We start from the raw sequence: 16,831 nt of genomic DNA on the forward strand, positions 1-16,831 counted from the left end.
TATAGAAATAGTCCATTTAATATTAAATACTTGTTTCGGTGTGAATCTGGTTTTTTAAAAATACAAAGAATAATATCAGTATATAAATAATGATAATAGTAATAATTTTAAATTTGTATATAACTCCTTAAGTTTTTCAAAGTTATTTCATAGGCTTATCTGAGGCTTAAAATCCTGTGAAGTGAGCAGGGAAAGTGGCTTCCCAATAAATCAGAAAACTGACTCTAAGGGAACAGCCGTGGTTAATAAGACATTTAAGAAGTGACTAGGTCTACCTCCATTCCCTGGCATACATGCTTCTTTGGCCCACCTAGTTTAGCTTGAAGATCTAAGAAATGAGCATGAAATGTACCAGATGAGGTTGTTACACAGAAAGAGAAGAACTTTTTGATACAGGGAATTTAAATAGGCCTAAAATGAATAGATTTTTAAATTAAGAGTTTAAATTAAGAGCTTAAGGAACCATCTTCCTCTGAAATTCTGAATATTCTGAAGTAGTACTCTGTTGTGCTGTTTTTCTTCTCTTGTCATTATAACACTTTTTTCATAGTGACTTCTCTCATTTTACAGCTGCCATAACAATTAAGATATGTTAAGATATTAAGATTTGTTAAACCAGTAACTAATAGCATCAAAACTCACATTGTCTCATGGTTCTGACCACTAACCCTTGTTTAAATACTTCCTGATCATTATTTTAAAAAGAAATTGTGGGGCAGCTACTTGATGTAGTGGATAGAGCACCAGCCCTGAAGTCAGGAGGACCTGAGTTCAAATTTGACCTCAGACACTTGCCACTTCCTAGCTGTGTGATCCTGGGCAAAGTCATTTAATCCCAGTTGCCTCAGCCAAAAAAAAAAAAAAATTGTGAGACAAAAGCATTAGTAGAACTGTACACAAAATAATACCCATTGTTTCCCCTGGCCCTGAAGTCTTTGAGAAACAAATGAAATAGCATGTAAAATGAATTGCAAATTTTAAAAGGCTATATAATTGTGAACTCTTATTGTTATCAACAATTACTGGGTTTTCTAGTTAGGTTAGCCAATTTTGGATAATATTCTTTGAAAGAAGCTTAATGTTCTGTATTTTAAAAGTATTTTTAGTCACAGATTGTTCACATAAAATATAATTAATTGGTTGTTGTCTGACTTACTAAAAAACAATGTATTAACTTTCTGAATTAAAACAAACTTTATGCTTAATTTTTAATAGGGAGAAAGAACAAGAAACATAAGAAGAGGAACATTTGATGGAAGAAAAGAAAAAGAAAAAACAGGAAGAAAAGAAAAAGAAGGAAAGTGCTCAGAAAAAGGTTTGGCTAGAATTATTTGTCTTGAATTAAATGTAGTGATAAATTAAGTGTCTCATTAGCATTACCATAGCCATTACATTACCATGTCTCCTTTTATTTTATTTTTTCCTTGTTATGTTTACCAGAATATTTCTAGCTAGGATGATAATATGCTGATTAAATATTTATAATCTTAATAGCTTAGTAACTAGATATATGTTTTAAATATTTATTCCTAGAAGTCTTCTCCAACCAACTAGTATGTTTCTTTCTCAGCTAACTAGAGAAATACCTTGAGCACGTTTGGTTTATCTTTGGTGATAAGATGTGCATCCCCTTCCAGTTAAAAATTACACTTTGCCAAAAACCACTAAAAAATGATAAGACTATTGAAGAGCATGAACTTATCAGAGAAAGATAATATAAACATTATGGTATTGCCATGTACAGATTATATTACATAATACTTGATTTGTCAAGCAATAGATAAAATGTAATGAAATATTTGTATTATAATAGAACATTGCCTTTTAATTTAGAAGTCTTGGGTTTTTATTCTGACTCTGATACTTAGTAACTGTATATGATCCTGGATAAGGACATAGATTTAGACCTTAGAGAGCGATCAAATTTAGCCTCCCTATATTTACAGATAATGAAACTCAGGCACAGAGAGGCTAAGTAAATTTTCTAGAGTTTTAATTTGTATCTGGAGTTTCAGTTGTGTCCTACTCTTCATGACCCCATTTGGCATTTTCTTGGCAAAGAAACCGAACAGGTTTGCCATTTCCTTCTCCAGCTGATTTTACAGATAAAGCTGAGACAGAGTTAAGGCACTTTCCCAGGGTCACATAGTTAATAAGTATTTGAGGCCTTATTTGAACACAGGAAGATTAGTTATCTTGACTCCCAGCCCAGCATCATACAGTGTGTCCTGTCTATAGTTGCTAACTAGTATTTAAAGCATAGAATAGATAGTATTTGAACCCAGGTCTTCCTGACTCTGACTGAGTCTAGTGCTCTATTCACTAACTACTTCATGCTGCCTTTCTACTTAATGCCCCTGGGCCTCAGTGCTTTTATCTATATGATAAAGGGATTACTTAATGCTCTAGAATTATGATCCTATGCTTGAATTTGATGGTCTATGAATTCCCAAAATGTTATTTTTTTATTTGCATCTTAATGACTTATATAAGTTAATAGCATAAGAACTTATAAAAATATATGTATCTTTGAGAGAATTAAAAACTATAGATTAGAAAAAAAAATTATCCTGGATTTCCCCCCCACCCCACCCCATTTAGCATAGAATATATAAAATTTAAAAGATTTTTTTTTAATGTTAAAATTCCAGTAAATTAAAACATAAGTAAAAGTTACTAAAATAGTAGAATTCTGATTATAAACTTCATAGATCATACATATAGTATTCCTAAAGAATTTCTGGTTTTTTTTTTTTCCAGGCTGCTGATCAAAAAACCAAAGGTAAGTTAACTTAATTTTGGGGGGATATATTTGATACAAAACCCAACTTTTCATTGTGAAGATAAGATTTTTTAAAAATAGACACCTCTTAATTTTAATACATAATAACTTTCTTATAAACTGTGAAATTTTTCCTTTATTAATGATTTCTTTGGTGTGTTCTTCATCCCATTATACCTTGTGTTAAAATGAATGTGCATTTTAAAAGTTTTATCTTCAGTTTATCCTTAAATATTTTCATCAAACAATGAATATCTTTGATTTAGTTATCTTAGTAATTTGATTTAATATCATGTGAATGTCCCTAGAACCTTAGAAATTAAGATATTATATCTCTGGTCTTTTATTATAACATTAAAAGGTAAGCTCATTATAAATATTAATGGACCACCAAGTGATTTGTTTTCCAGAAAAAAGGGTAAACTTTGAAGTAGAGAGGGGTAATAGAAAGGAGCACTGGATCTGGAGTTAGAGAGTATCGATTCAAATCCTCACTTTTCTGCTTAGAATTTATTTGACATTGGACAAATCCCTTAATCTCTTGAGACCTTAGTTTTCTCATTTGTAAAAATGGGAATAATAATGGTACCTGCCTCTCAGGGTTGTTTGAGGGTTAAATGGAACAACATGTTCTTGTTTTATTCACTTCCACTTTTTATAATCCCTATTTTTCCTTACAACTCAGTTCAAATGCCACTTCCTACATGAATACTTTCAGGTCGTGCACTTTCCTAACATCCCAGCTTATAGCTATTAAGTCTCCCTCTCCCTAAAAATTATCTTTTATTTATTTTTTGTATATATTTCTATGTGTACAATTTTTCTTGACTGGTAGAATATAAGCTTTATGAGGCCAAGTTAATGTTTTCCTTTTTGTATTTGTAACTTTTTTTTTGCCAATGAGGAAATTGAAAGACCAAAAGTAAGGGTTGCGAGTATCCCAAAGTTTTAGAGCTACTTAGCGATAAATCTTAGAGCCTAGGTGGAAATTGAATTAAAAAATCATCCTGGAAAATAATCATTTGAATATGCCAACAGTATTTACTGTAATTATCCTGATTTTATCCACACAGAAATATGATTTAAAGATAAAATTTTCTTGTCTTCACTTCTTAATAGAGGATTACAGTATGTTGTTATTCTCTGGAATTCCTTTTGGTAAAGAGTTTTAGATATTTTTGCTATACTTCAGTTCTTGGTCATTCACTTTTTGTTTTACTATAATACCATCATTTACCTCATATCTGTCTCACCTTCCCTTATACCTAAATAACTTCCTTATTGAATTGACCAAGAGAAGTTTAATCAGAAAGTTCTTTTCTACTGCTAAGAAGACTTGTTATAGTTTTTTAACATATTTTTTTCCTTCTTGATTCTCAGTGAATATGCCCAATTTATTGATTTTTGGAGCATAGTTCTAAACTGCTTTCCAGAATGGCTTGACCAATTCATATTTCCATATAATTTGAATGGAAATAAGGATGTTGCTCCCATTACAATGCAGTAAAGAGCCATAACTTATACTAAATATTAAAAAGAGGCACTCTTAATGACTAGCTAAGATATAATAAAATATATTGAATTCTTATGAAAATTAAGTAGAAATACGACTACCTTTTGAAAAATAGAAATATGTGGGTTGAGGAGTTACTTCTTTTTGCTGTTGGGTGACTGTGATAGTAACATCTTTGTTCTGATAGCTTGTATTTGACTTCATTTTAAAAGCTGGCCAAAAATCTGTGCTATCTGATAGTTTGGGGAGCATAGTATATAAGTTATGTTTAAGATGAAATATGACTATCTGTGGTGTTCTCTACTTTAAAATATAATGGTTCTTTCTGAGCAGGTTTCTTAGGGAAGTTTTCTGGAGGCAGCCTTAGTTTCAGTTAAAAGTAATAATCATAATAATCATAATAAACCTCATATACAGCCAGCTGATAAAATCCAAATGTTTATTTCTTATCTCTTTCCAAGCCTGGTTAACTTTCTTAAAGGCCTCTCTCTCTCTCCTTGGTTCTAAGAGCTCTTGCAGCTTTGTCCTTTGCTTCTGCCTCTGCTTTCTTCAGCCTCCAACCAGCACAAAGGTGGAAGATGGAATTAATCTGACTCCACCTCCAAGAGGGGGCTTGTGGGCTTCTGTATCTTCCAGAGTGCTCCTCTTCGACTCCTGGCAATGTTCTGAACTGACTAACTGACTGAAACTCCAAGAGCTTCTTATATATGATCTCTTAAAGGTTGACTTCTCTGAGGGAGGGATTAAGGGAGGTGTAAATTCACAAAGTTACAGAGTTAACTTTGTGAATCTCCCATACTTGTGAACTCCAATGAGTACTTAAATACATTAGTGAGTTAGAGAATTTGCTAAGTACCATGCTAAATTAGGCAACTGACTTATCACTTTGTAAAGATTCACTCTAAGGTGTGAACCAATAAGCATTGTATCAATTCCATTGAGTTAACACTAGAATTCTAACATCTCTCTTGAGTTATCACCTTGTCTCAAGTTCTGGCTCATAACAACTATCTTTGGCTTTTCTGATGCAGACATTCTTTTTCTAGAATGCATATTTTCAGTGATTGTCCTAATGAAAAAAGTTATCAAATTTTCCTTTATTATACTTGCTCTTTTCAGCAAAAATCATGACTGCCATTAACTTAGTTGGTGAATTTGGACAAAGCTGCTGGGTAGACTTACTTCTCTAAAATGAAGGTGATAATTGCCATAATTCACAAGAATATTAGGAGAAGAAAATTTTTAAAATAACAATAGCATGGTCTGGGACCTTCCCAAGACCCAGACTGGGCTTAGTTCCCTTCTGTACTAACTATATCAGTACTACCTAGCCACTATCCTGGTTCCTTCTTCCCATTAGCCCTTACCCCAGAGAGGAAGGAGCAGTAGAAGCAGGCCCAGAATTCTTTAACCAGCAAGAAAATCTAGCTGTAGGATAAATACAGAGAGGCTTGGAAAGACTTACATGAACTGATGCTAAGTGAAATGAGCAGAACCAGGAGATCATTATATACTTCAACAATACTGTATGAAGATGTAATCTGATGGAAGAGGATTTCTTTGACAAAGAGACCTAATTCAGTTTCAATTGATCAGGAATGGACAGAAGCAGCTACACCCAAAGAAAGAACACTGGGAAATGAATGTAAACTGTTTGCATTTTTGTTTTTCTTCCTGGGTTATTTTTACCTTCTGAATCCAATTCTCCCTGTGCAACAAGAGAACTGTTTGGTTCTGCACACATATATTGTATCTAGGATATACTGCGACATATTCAATATATATAGGAGTGCTTGCCATATAGAGGTGGAGGGAGAGAGGGGAAAAATCAGAACAGAAGTGAGTGCAAGGGATAATGTAAAAAAAATTACCCTGGCATGGGTTCTGTCAATAAAAAGTTATTATTAAAAAAAAAAAAAAAAAAAGAAGAAGAAGATCCAGCTGTAACACTGCCCATTCACTTCAAACTGCCTCTTTCAAGTGAGAGTGACTGAGATCCCATGCCCCTAGCTCTAGGCTAGCCAACACCTCTTGGAGACTTTGAGCTTTATTTTTTATTAACACCCATGACTGTCCTCTGTGGCTAACATTTTTCCACCACCAGTTTATGCCTCTATCACTGTCTTAATCAGCATCCAAATGTACAGGAGGAGGCAGAAGTAAAATGATCTTCTGTTCTCTCATCCCTATCCTTAGCCCATGTCCCACTTTAATTCTGCCCAATTTCTCTACTTTATCTTCCGGAATTCCTTTCTATAAACAAATGTTCTCTCAGTCTGGATCTTTTCCTCTAATACTCCTTTCATTTACAAGCCCTCCCTAAGAACTGGCTTCCTCTTGATGACACTACATCTCTGGCCTGCATGTCTAGTCTACTGTCCATTACCAATTGTACTTTCATCCATACTCTCCATGCACTTGTCCTAGATGAGGCCTGTGTATTCACTGCTTCTACTACTATTTCAGTCTTTTCTTGGACTACCATCATCAGCACCATCTATCCTTCTTTGAAGTTCACAACATCAAACCTTCCTACCCAATTTAAATTATGGTATTTATTGTACACTAACCTCCAGGAATTTCACACACTTACTGTGTTTCTCTCCTTCCCAATTCCATTGTTTATATGAAGAATTTTCAGTAACTATGTGGATGTTCTCTCAAACTTCCTCCCAGTTCCTCAGCCTTCTAAATACCATGAGCTCCTTTATTAACCACCTCAGCCACACATACAAATGGTCACATACCAGATCTCATATTACACACATATTACTTAAGTAAAAAAATCCGACATTTCCCCTGCTTGACCTTAGTATTCCACTTCTTCCTCTGCTTTATCCTGCCTAAATCCACTTTTCCTTTTACTACTTTTTAAAGCTCTTATCACAGCTCTGACTTGATTTCCTTGTCTCCAGTCTTGACACTGCCTTCTCAAAACCTCTGCCTCTTTGACTTGCCATTAACTTACATTCATATGCTGGTGAATAGCTGTGGAAGAAGTCATACAGTTTTGCTGATTGTGCCCATTGCAAATTGATATTATCTAACTTTAAATGGATCCTTATTTCAACAAGGCAATTCTTTTATTCCTTGTAATGAAACCTAATAGTATTTTTGGTAGATCTAGATGAGATAATGAGTGTAAAATGCTTTGTAAACTTTGAAATATTATATAAATATCAACTCCATAAACAATATATCATTATTATTGTTGTTATTATTATTAAATATAAATAGAGATTGAACCTATAATTTCAGTGATACAGCGACCCTAGGTAAGAAACGACTTTTGCTAAAGCAAGTTGGAACCTTTTCTGACATTCTTAGTTTTATTAAATTGTGTATTCACCAAGACATAAAATTACTTGCTGAACGTCATGCAACCAGTATGTCACAAGTGGGGCTTGAAGATAGCCCTTGATCTAGCTTGCCATGGTATCTGCTTTAAATACTACTTTAATTCAAATGATTAAATGGACATAGTAATTTTGAGGTAACTTTGGTGCAAGATTAGAAATTATGTTTTAATGCTCTAATTGAGGAACATTATAAAAAATCAGTGACCTGACTCATTTAAGTATTTATATCTTTCTTTAGAATAAATGCCTATTATCTTGTAAAGTACTCTTGTTTTTATTGAGTTCTTTGACATTCTATATGTCATGACTACAGTGGGGAAAAGCAGTTCATTAGTAATAAGTGTTCAAATTAAATATCAATATATAGTTATTTGTTCATCTATATTAAGAGACTTTAGGTTCATCAATTTTGAAGCAGGAAGGATCTCTTAAATTCAAAGCTTTCATTTTATCAATGAAGAAACTGAAGCTCAGAGAAGTGAAGTAATTTGCTTTGGAATACACAGGTCAGTATTAGAGACAGGACTCGACTTAGTCCTTCTGACTTCAAATTCAACACCGTCTTTCTTTTTACTGATATATACAGTGCATATATACTTATGGAAATGATTTAATATTCTTTCAGTACTTAGACTCTTTTTGTTAAAGATCTGGAAAATGTAGAATTATGGGGATAGAAAGGAAATGGTGCTGCAAGCTCAGTAGGGGTCACTAGTGTGTGGTGGTCAACAGAAAAACTAAATGCAATCTTGGGCCACATTAATAAAGGCATAACTTCCAAAAATAAATACAGTAGCCCCACAGTACTCCACTCATCAAATGTAATCTAGAGTACTATGTTCAAATATGGATATAACATTTAAAGAAGAACATTGATTAGCTGGAGAATAAGCAGAGAAGGACAATCAGGAATTTGAAGGGACATGAGTACATGCTAGTAAAAGTTAGTTAAAGCCCTAAGAATGTTTAGAAAAGAATCTTGGGAAGAATATCACTCTCTTCAAGTATTTTAAGGGATATAACATGCAAGTGGAATTAGAATTCTTCTCTTAGCTCCAAAAGACAGAACTAGTAGTATGGCATGGAAGTTTAAAAGAAACATAGTAATGGCAGTGGCGGTAGTAGTAGTAATGATAACAGCCAGCATTTATATAATACTTTAAGGTTTGCAAAGTTAGATTTAACTCATTTGATCCTCATCACAACTGTAGGTACTATAATTTTCTGCATTAAAGATGAATCCTTTCCTAATTGTGGACCTTCCCTCCAGTGAAAATTGACAGTCCTCAAGAGCAGCTATGGTCAAAAATAAATCATTTTTCAGGCAATCTGCTAATGAACCTCTCTACATTTAGTTAGACTGGTATTGAAAGACAATATGCACAAAGCCTATAATTGAGTCTATGCTCAAAACATTTTAAAGCCTCCCCAATATGCTTTTCATATTATGCATTATTCTCCTTCCTATACTCTAAAGACCATCCAAACTATCTTTGCTGTTTCTTATACACAACACTCCTGTCTGCACTTTTATGTCAGCTTTTCTCCCATGCCTTCCTTATCTCAGTCTCTCAGATTCCTCTGGTTACTTCAAAACTCTGCTGAAGTATCTCTTTTGTACAGGATGCCCTTCTTATTCCCTAACTACTAGTGCCCCTCCTCCTATCTCCCAAATTTACCTTATACATGTATACATTTTGTATATGATTCTTATTTACATGTTATCTCCTTTGTAGAATGTAAGGTCCTTAACATTAGAAACTCCTTTTTTTCTTTGTAACTACTGTTTGCCATATGGCCTAGTAGGAATAGCACATAATATGATTAGTGTTAATATTAACATTAGTAATAGGATTAATTGGAATAGTAGTCATGCTCAGTAATGCTAGCTAATTGATTTTTCTATTTAGACAGGAGTACCAAAGTTGTGCTTTGTTGGCAAAAAAACTTTAGAACCCAAGGACATCTTGACATCATGAAGAAACATCAAAGGAGTTTTTTCATGTGGATGATGTATTTTAATAGTCAGAGGCAACATAAGACTACTAGCCAACACAGTGCAGTGAATTTTTCCAAACTTAGCTATGCTGGTACCAAGAGATTAGAAAGAAACTTAATTCTTTGAATGGATACTACTCATTTTGAATTTGACAGGAATTTTTTCCAAATTTTTTCCCCATTCATCAAAGGCCTGCTAATTGTACAGAACTATATTAAGGAGTTTAGCAAATTAGATAAAAGGTGTAGCCTCTTGAATTTCTCTCCCCTTAAACTTGTCTTCTTCCAGACTTTTATCAAGGAATCATTGGATCTGGATTTAGAAAGGCATAACTTCCAATAATAAGAAAATGTGATACCCTTCAGCTACTTTCATCCTTTAAGACAACTCAAGTATCATTTTCTGTATGAAAGCCTTTTCTGATCCTCACAGCTATTAGTATTCTCCATCCCATCCTAATTACCTTGCATTTAATTACTTTACATTTTTGTCTTTATTCACTTTATATTTATTTGATATATATTATGTATTTGTATTTTTTTTTCTTCCCTCCATGAAAATGTAAACTGCTTGTGAGTAGTAATGATTTCATTTTGGGAGTATTTTTATCTCCAGTGCCTTAACATAGTAAATGTTTGTTTATCGAATTGCTTTATATAAGTATGGAACCTGTATAAAATATGGGTAAATTACTTTGGCAGATACAAATAAATGTGGAAAATGTTTTATCTGGTATGATATTTTTTTGTTTTTTAGCGTGAAGAGAATCTAACAAACTTCTCCTAATTCCTTCTTACTTCACTATTGGTAAAATCTGAGGGAAAGAAATTTGCACACAATTATTCTCTTCTGACCTGGACCCTGGCTACACCTACCCCCAAAAGCACAGACTCTATATGTTAATGCTTTGTGCTTCAGCCAATCATCCTTGAAAAAAACTCATTCCATTTTCTTTGACCTAGTATGGACTCCATTCATTGTACCAGCTAATTAACCAAGAGAAAGCATGAAGAAATAGTGATGGAGTTGAATCTAAATAAAACTTGAAAATCATACATAAATTCTAATCTGAACTCTGCTACTTGGAAATGTCATATAATTCCTCTGGACCTTCGTTTCTTATAAGGTTTTTAAGAGGATAAGTCTAATTCTAAGATTCATTGGTCACCCAGATAATTATGTATTTTAAAAGTAATATGACGTACTAATGCTAATGAAATATAAATGCTCTTAACAGACAATAGTGATTAGATATATGGCTAATTCTTATATATATTTTGTGTGCGTGTATGTGTATATGTATGTGTATATATATCATACAAGGGAAAATACTCCCCACATTTATTTGTGTCTGCCAAAGTACTTTATCCATAGGTTCCATACCTGTATAAATATATAGCATATGTTTAGTGGGATCATTTAACGTAGAGGCAATATAGCCTTACATACTTCCATAGCCTATGAGTACACTATTATATAGCAAATATTTGTTAAAATATAATTGAATACTTATTATTTGTGATTATTGGATTGTCAGTAAAAGGTTATCATTCTCAGAAACCATTAGAAATCATTTTCAATGAATTTTAGTTTTGTCTTTTCTCTAGGATTAACTTTGGAGGTATTTGTAATTGAATCTGAAATAAAACTATCCTTTTGAGATGTTTTTTATTAAGCTTTTAGCCATTGTTGGAAAAAAAATTTAACTTGGGCTCCCTCTTCTGGCAAGTTGTATAGTTCTGCCTTAGCATGGAAAATATAGTATGATGAAAAAATTGATTTTGCATGATGAAAAAATTGATTTTGCTGATTCACATAATTTTTTTAAACCATAAAGCAAGGTGATGTTGCTGAAATATATTACTATAGGATTTAGTTGTACATCAGAATGGGCACAAAATGCATATTTGTATTGGATTGTAAGCTCCTTGAGAACTAGGATTATTTTGCCTTTACTTGCATTCCCAACCCTTAGCACAGTGCCTGGCACATAATATGTACTTGATAAATCATAGTTGATTTAACAACTTATTTGTAACTTCACAGCTAATTTCTTAAATTTTTTTGCCTTAAATAACAGTTTGGTCATGTATACTTATTGTGTATCTAATTTATATTTTAATATATTTAACATCTACTGGTCATCCTGCCATCTGGGGGAGGGGGTGGGGGAAGAAGGGGAAAAATTGGAACAAAAGGTTTGGCAGTTGTCAATGCTATAAAGTTACCCATACATATAACCTGTAAATAAAAGGCTATTAAAAATAAATAAGAAAAAAAAAGAAAATAAATAAAATTTTTTTGCCTTGAAACTTTACAGATATTACAAATAACATGGCTAAGTGTGGGATTCATTAAAGGATCATATTTTTGTTGAAAGGATGGTTAAAGTAGTATGTGTGAAGATACATAAATGCCAAGATTTGTCCCTTTGTAATTGATGTCCGTCCTGTTCAGTGGAAGCTGTGCAATATATTGGGTGATATCTGTACTTTGCAATTGGCACCATATACCAAAGAATCTATAGAAATGTTTAATTCTTATCCCTTCTTTACTGAGTTGTTCATTTCTCTTGATATTACAAGAACAGAAGTTGGTATTAAAAAGATAAAACTTGAATCATTACATTATTTTTATTATTATAAACCAAAACTTTATAGAACTAGGAAGAAATTGGAAACTTGCATTTCTAAAAGGTAATACAACTTTCTTCCTCTTATTCATTTTTAAGCCCAATTTGCCCTTCTGAACTGAGTCTTCAGGTATACATGCTCATGGAGAAGCTCTTTAGAGTATATTTCTAAAAGCATGTTATAATCTAGTTAATTCTTCAGGCCAAATCATTGAGGCTTTGTAGTATCCTGAGAATCTTACATGCACTAAAAATCAGTTGGGAAAAACATCTGCAAAAAGAATAATATAAAAGTACCATCCCACTCTATGGTCTGTTTCTTTAAACAAAGAGGCTCTTGTTTTTCTATGGGCATCTAACTTTGGCTAGTTAATGGATCTTCTGGTTTCTTAAACCACTTCTAATATTTTAATACTTAATGTTTCTCTAAATAAATTTGTCCGTCTTTAAAAGGGGGAAAATGACAAGAAAAATTCAAATTACAAAATGGAAAAATAAAGACATTATTGTTTACATTTCAAAATTGCCTTACCCTTTACAAAAATATTTTACCATGATTTTTTTTAAATAACAAACTCCCCTGACATTTAAAATGATTCAACTTGTAAAATTAGGCTTACACTTAGTTTTTTTCAGTTTTCATGTAATGACATCTATCTTGTGCTATTCGTTCATATTTTAGTTTCTTTATTTCTATTCATTGTTAGAAGTGATTGTGCTACCAATTTGAACCATCAGTTTTCAGAGGAATGAGAAAATTGAATATGTTAATTCCTCTAGTTTAGCAAATACATAATTCTCACTTTTGTTTCTGAGTATTATTTCAGTAATATCTGATATTTAACTAGTTTCCATCATGTCTAAGTATTTTTACTATTTCCATCTTAAAATAATATAATATATAAAAACCGTATAAATGTGAAGTGGCATCGTCATCAATGCATTATGAATTATTCAGTCAGTTGCCAAATTTTGGATTAAGCCACATTTTATTTTATTTGATTTTATTATATTGGTTCTAAATCATTCTTGTCATTTGTATTTTACTATTATTGACTGTCACTTCCTTCTTATATTTCTTTAGGTTTCATAAAACACACTTCATTGATTTTCTTATCTCTGGCTTTACCTACTGATTCTTCCTTTTTCTTATCAACAGGTATTCTGTTCTCAGTCACTCTTGTTCGGTACTTTCTACTTTGGGAACCCTTCCTTCTCGTTATTTTAATTTAAGTAGCCATTGATCTGAATTGCCAGAATAACTGTTAGAAATCTTCTCACATATCATTCAATGCTTCTTCCTTCCATCCTCTCAACTGAAGGCCTTGTCTCAGTCTTTTACCTGAAAAATCTAGGCCATTTTCTAGAAGCTTCTTTTCTCTCCTCACCATCATTTCATAATTACTTTTAATCCCCTATTATTTTCAGCTTTATTCCATTCTCTAAAGAAAAAGAGGACCTTCACCTTACTCATTCTAAGGCTGACTCTTTTACATGTACCTTTAATCTCATTTTTGACTGTTTTCTCTAGCAGATTACCTTATAACCATCTTTTCTTGCCTCTCCCCATCTTCCCATCCCCTTTTGTTTTTTCTTCTCCAACTCTCCTTCTCCTCCTCTTTCCCCTTATCATTATTTCCTCTCCTCTAAACATTCTTTTTCTGTCCCTTTTTCTCTCTTCTTTTCTCTTTTTCTCCTTTTTTCTTCTTCTTTCCTCTTCTCCCCCATTATCTTTATTTTCTCACTCTTCTCCAGGCTCTCTTTTATCTTTCCTTTTTTCTGTCTACAAATATAAAGTCTCTTCATCTTTAAAAAGCCCTTATTAAATCTCACAGTGGTGTTGTTATTCAGTGATTTCAATCATGTCTGACTCTTTGTAACCCCATTTGGGATTTTCTTGGCAAAGAGTGGTTTATTTCCTTCTCTAACTCACTATACATATGAGGAATTAAGGCATCCAGGGTCAAGTGACTTGCTCAGAGTAACACAACTAGTGACTTTTAGAGACTGATGAATCTTCCTGACTCCTAGCACTATGTACTACACTATCTACCTGCTCTCCCAAAATCTCCATATTTATTGCTCTGTTTTTTCTTCCTTTCTAAGACAAACTCCTTGAAAAAGGTATTTTATATATAAACTTACAGCCTCTCCTTTTCCTCTCAACCTTCTCTAAACTATCTAATCTGGTTTCTGACTTCATCATTAAATTGAAACTGTTCTCTCCAAAGTTACCAGTTATCTTTTAATTGCCAAATCTAATGATCTCTTTACAACTCTCATTCTTCTTAATCTTTCTGTACTAATGACTTTCTTTTCCTATATTTTCTCCTTTCTTGTTTTTTTGTTTTCTTTTTGGACTCTGTTCTATCTCAAATCTCATATATGATTTGGCAATTATTTAGATATATAGAATTAGGGAGAATGAGAGGAGTCCATGATGAGGAGATTATAAATCTAAGACACTGGCAAGATGGATGATTTCTCTTTTTCCAAGAGAAATAGTGAAGAAGAATAGATTTCAAGGGAAAGATAGTAAGTTCAGTTTTAGACATACTGAGTTAAGTTATTACTGGGACATCCATATTGAAAGGCTTAATAAGAAATTGGCAAGATGGGATTGAAGGGGGTGGGGGGTGGGGGGGTGTTATATGTGTATAGTATTATATGCAATATTAGAATTGGGTAATGCTGAGTGATTACTTTTTTATTTTAATTCTTTAAATTAATGTTGGAAGGTGGAGTACCCTCTGGGGTAGATTAGATAGAAGATTAGACTAAAGCCTAGCTTATTTATAATTTCACTGCATTCAGTTTTAATTTTGTTGTTGTTTCTGCTTACATTGTTTATAGCCATTGTGTATATTTTCCTGATTCTTTCCTGGTTCTACTTACTTCACTTTACATCAGTTCAGATAAATGTCACTCTGTTCTTAAAATTTATTGTTTTTACTAGCACAATAATATTCATATATGCATATACTATAATTTATTTAGAAAATCAATGACAGTACTTTGTAATTCTTAATTAATACAAAAAGTGTTGAAATTTTTTTTTTTTTTTTGAACATTGACTTCCTTGGGCTATATACCCAGCAGTGGGATCTTTGGGACAAAGCATATGGATGGTTGAGTCACATTTTTAGCACAATTCTAAATTACTTTTCAGAATAATTGGACCACCTCTCATTTCTCCCAAGTTTTTTAGTGTGGTTAATAGGGATACAATAGGACCTAAGATTTCATTGCTTTGAAGAAATTCTAGGTGAGGAAATTTTTTCTGAAATGTTTAGTCTTAGATAATTAGGCAGAGCACTGAATAGTCAATTAACTTAAAAGAGTCACACAGCCAGTATGAGTCAAAAATGAGATCTGAACTCATTTCTTTTGCTTCTAAGGCCAGTTCTCTATGGACTACTAAATGGTTGTCAACATTGGGAATGGGACAGCCTTTATTTCACCCTACAAAAAAGCATGGGACAATACGAACTCACAGGAACTAGAAACGAATATATGGAAAAAGCAGGAATTTATTAGGAGCCTATTATGTTCCAGAACATGTGCTTAGTGCTGAAGGAAGGAAGAGGGGAAAAAAAAGATAGGTAGGTAGGTCCTTATCCTTGGCACTTATGTTCTCCCCAGAGATACTAATATATGTATGTGTAAATATAAACTTTATATAAGGCATGGAATTTGAATAGATTTTTAAAGGAACAAGATTCTAAAAGGCAAAAGACGCATACTAGACAGCCAGTACAAAGGCAGGGAAATGGACCTGGAGTATCAAATTTGAAGAATAGCCAGCCAGGCCAAACCACAGGGTTCAGTGAGAAGAGTAATATATGAGAATGCTCTTATAGTTTATATGAAGAATATACATAAAAGAAATACATATGAGTTACATTTGATCCTCCAGGCAAAAGGAAATCATTGGAGTTGTAGTTGAGTTGTGGCAGTCAGAGATGTGCTTTAGAAAAGTTAGTTTAGTTGCTCTATAGATAATGCGTTGGATTGATATAAAACTCAAAAGCATGCATATAGGAAGTTATTATAACAATCCAGGCAAAAGGTGTTGAAAATCTAAACTGTGGTGATGACTGTGAATAGAGAAAAGGAGACAGACTGTAAGTCCTAAACTCTACCCTATCAGCTAGCTGATATTTTGAAATCTCTAAAAAACAGCTGTAGATGCTATAATTATAAAACACTGAAAGAGTCAATTGCCTCTCTTCTCTACCATGCCCCAAATGAGGAATAAACTTAGAATTGCAGTTGGGATACAGTTCTTTTATTCTATTGAACTCTGCTGTCCCAAAGAATTCTACATAGTTTTTTCTAAAACTTACAGAATCTTGCTGTGTGGTTTATGGATTTCCCCCAAATTGGGGGGAGCTATGGAGCTTGCTAAACAATGATGAGGGTGTCTTTTCATATTTCTTTCTAGGCATGCTTATTCTTCAGAATTTGTAAAATTCTTTTGGGAGGGGTGGTTGTGCTTTTTTTTTTTCCTGTTTATATTGTTGTAGCGTGTAGATTCTTTTTACTT

General features: G+C 33.0%; 1 protein-coding gene across 4 annotated transcripts in view; it reads left to right on the forward strand.

The window, feature by feature from the left end:
- Positions 1-826: 826 nt before the first annotated feature.
- TNRC6C (trinucleotide repeat containing adaptor 6C) overlaps positions 827-16,831 on the forward strand; it is a 161,059-nt gene continuing 145,054 nt past the window's right edge. For 3 of the 4 annotated variants that reach the window (XM_031965560.1, XM_031965562.1, XM_031965561.1), the window contains exons 1-2: positions 827-1,315; positions 2,761-2,782. In XM_031965560.1, the coding sequence (XP_031821420.1) occupies positions 1,253-1,315; positions 2,761-2,782 (85 nt within the window). In that variant the 5' untranslated portion in view covers positions 827-1,252. The remainder of the gene's footprint in view (positions 1,316-2,760; positions 2,783-16,831) is intronic. The other variant, XM_031965564.1, reaches the window with a different exon arrangement.

The sequence above is a fragment of the Sarcophilus harrisii genome, chromosome 4, assembly GCF_902635505.1.
Source record: "Sarcophilus harrisii chromosome 4, mSarHar1.11, whole genome shotgun sequence".
Classification (NCBI taxonomy): Eukaryota; Metazoa; Chordata; class Mammalia; order Dasyuromorphia; family Dasyuridae; genus Sarcophilus; species Sarcophilus harrisii.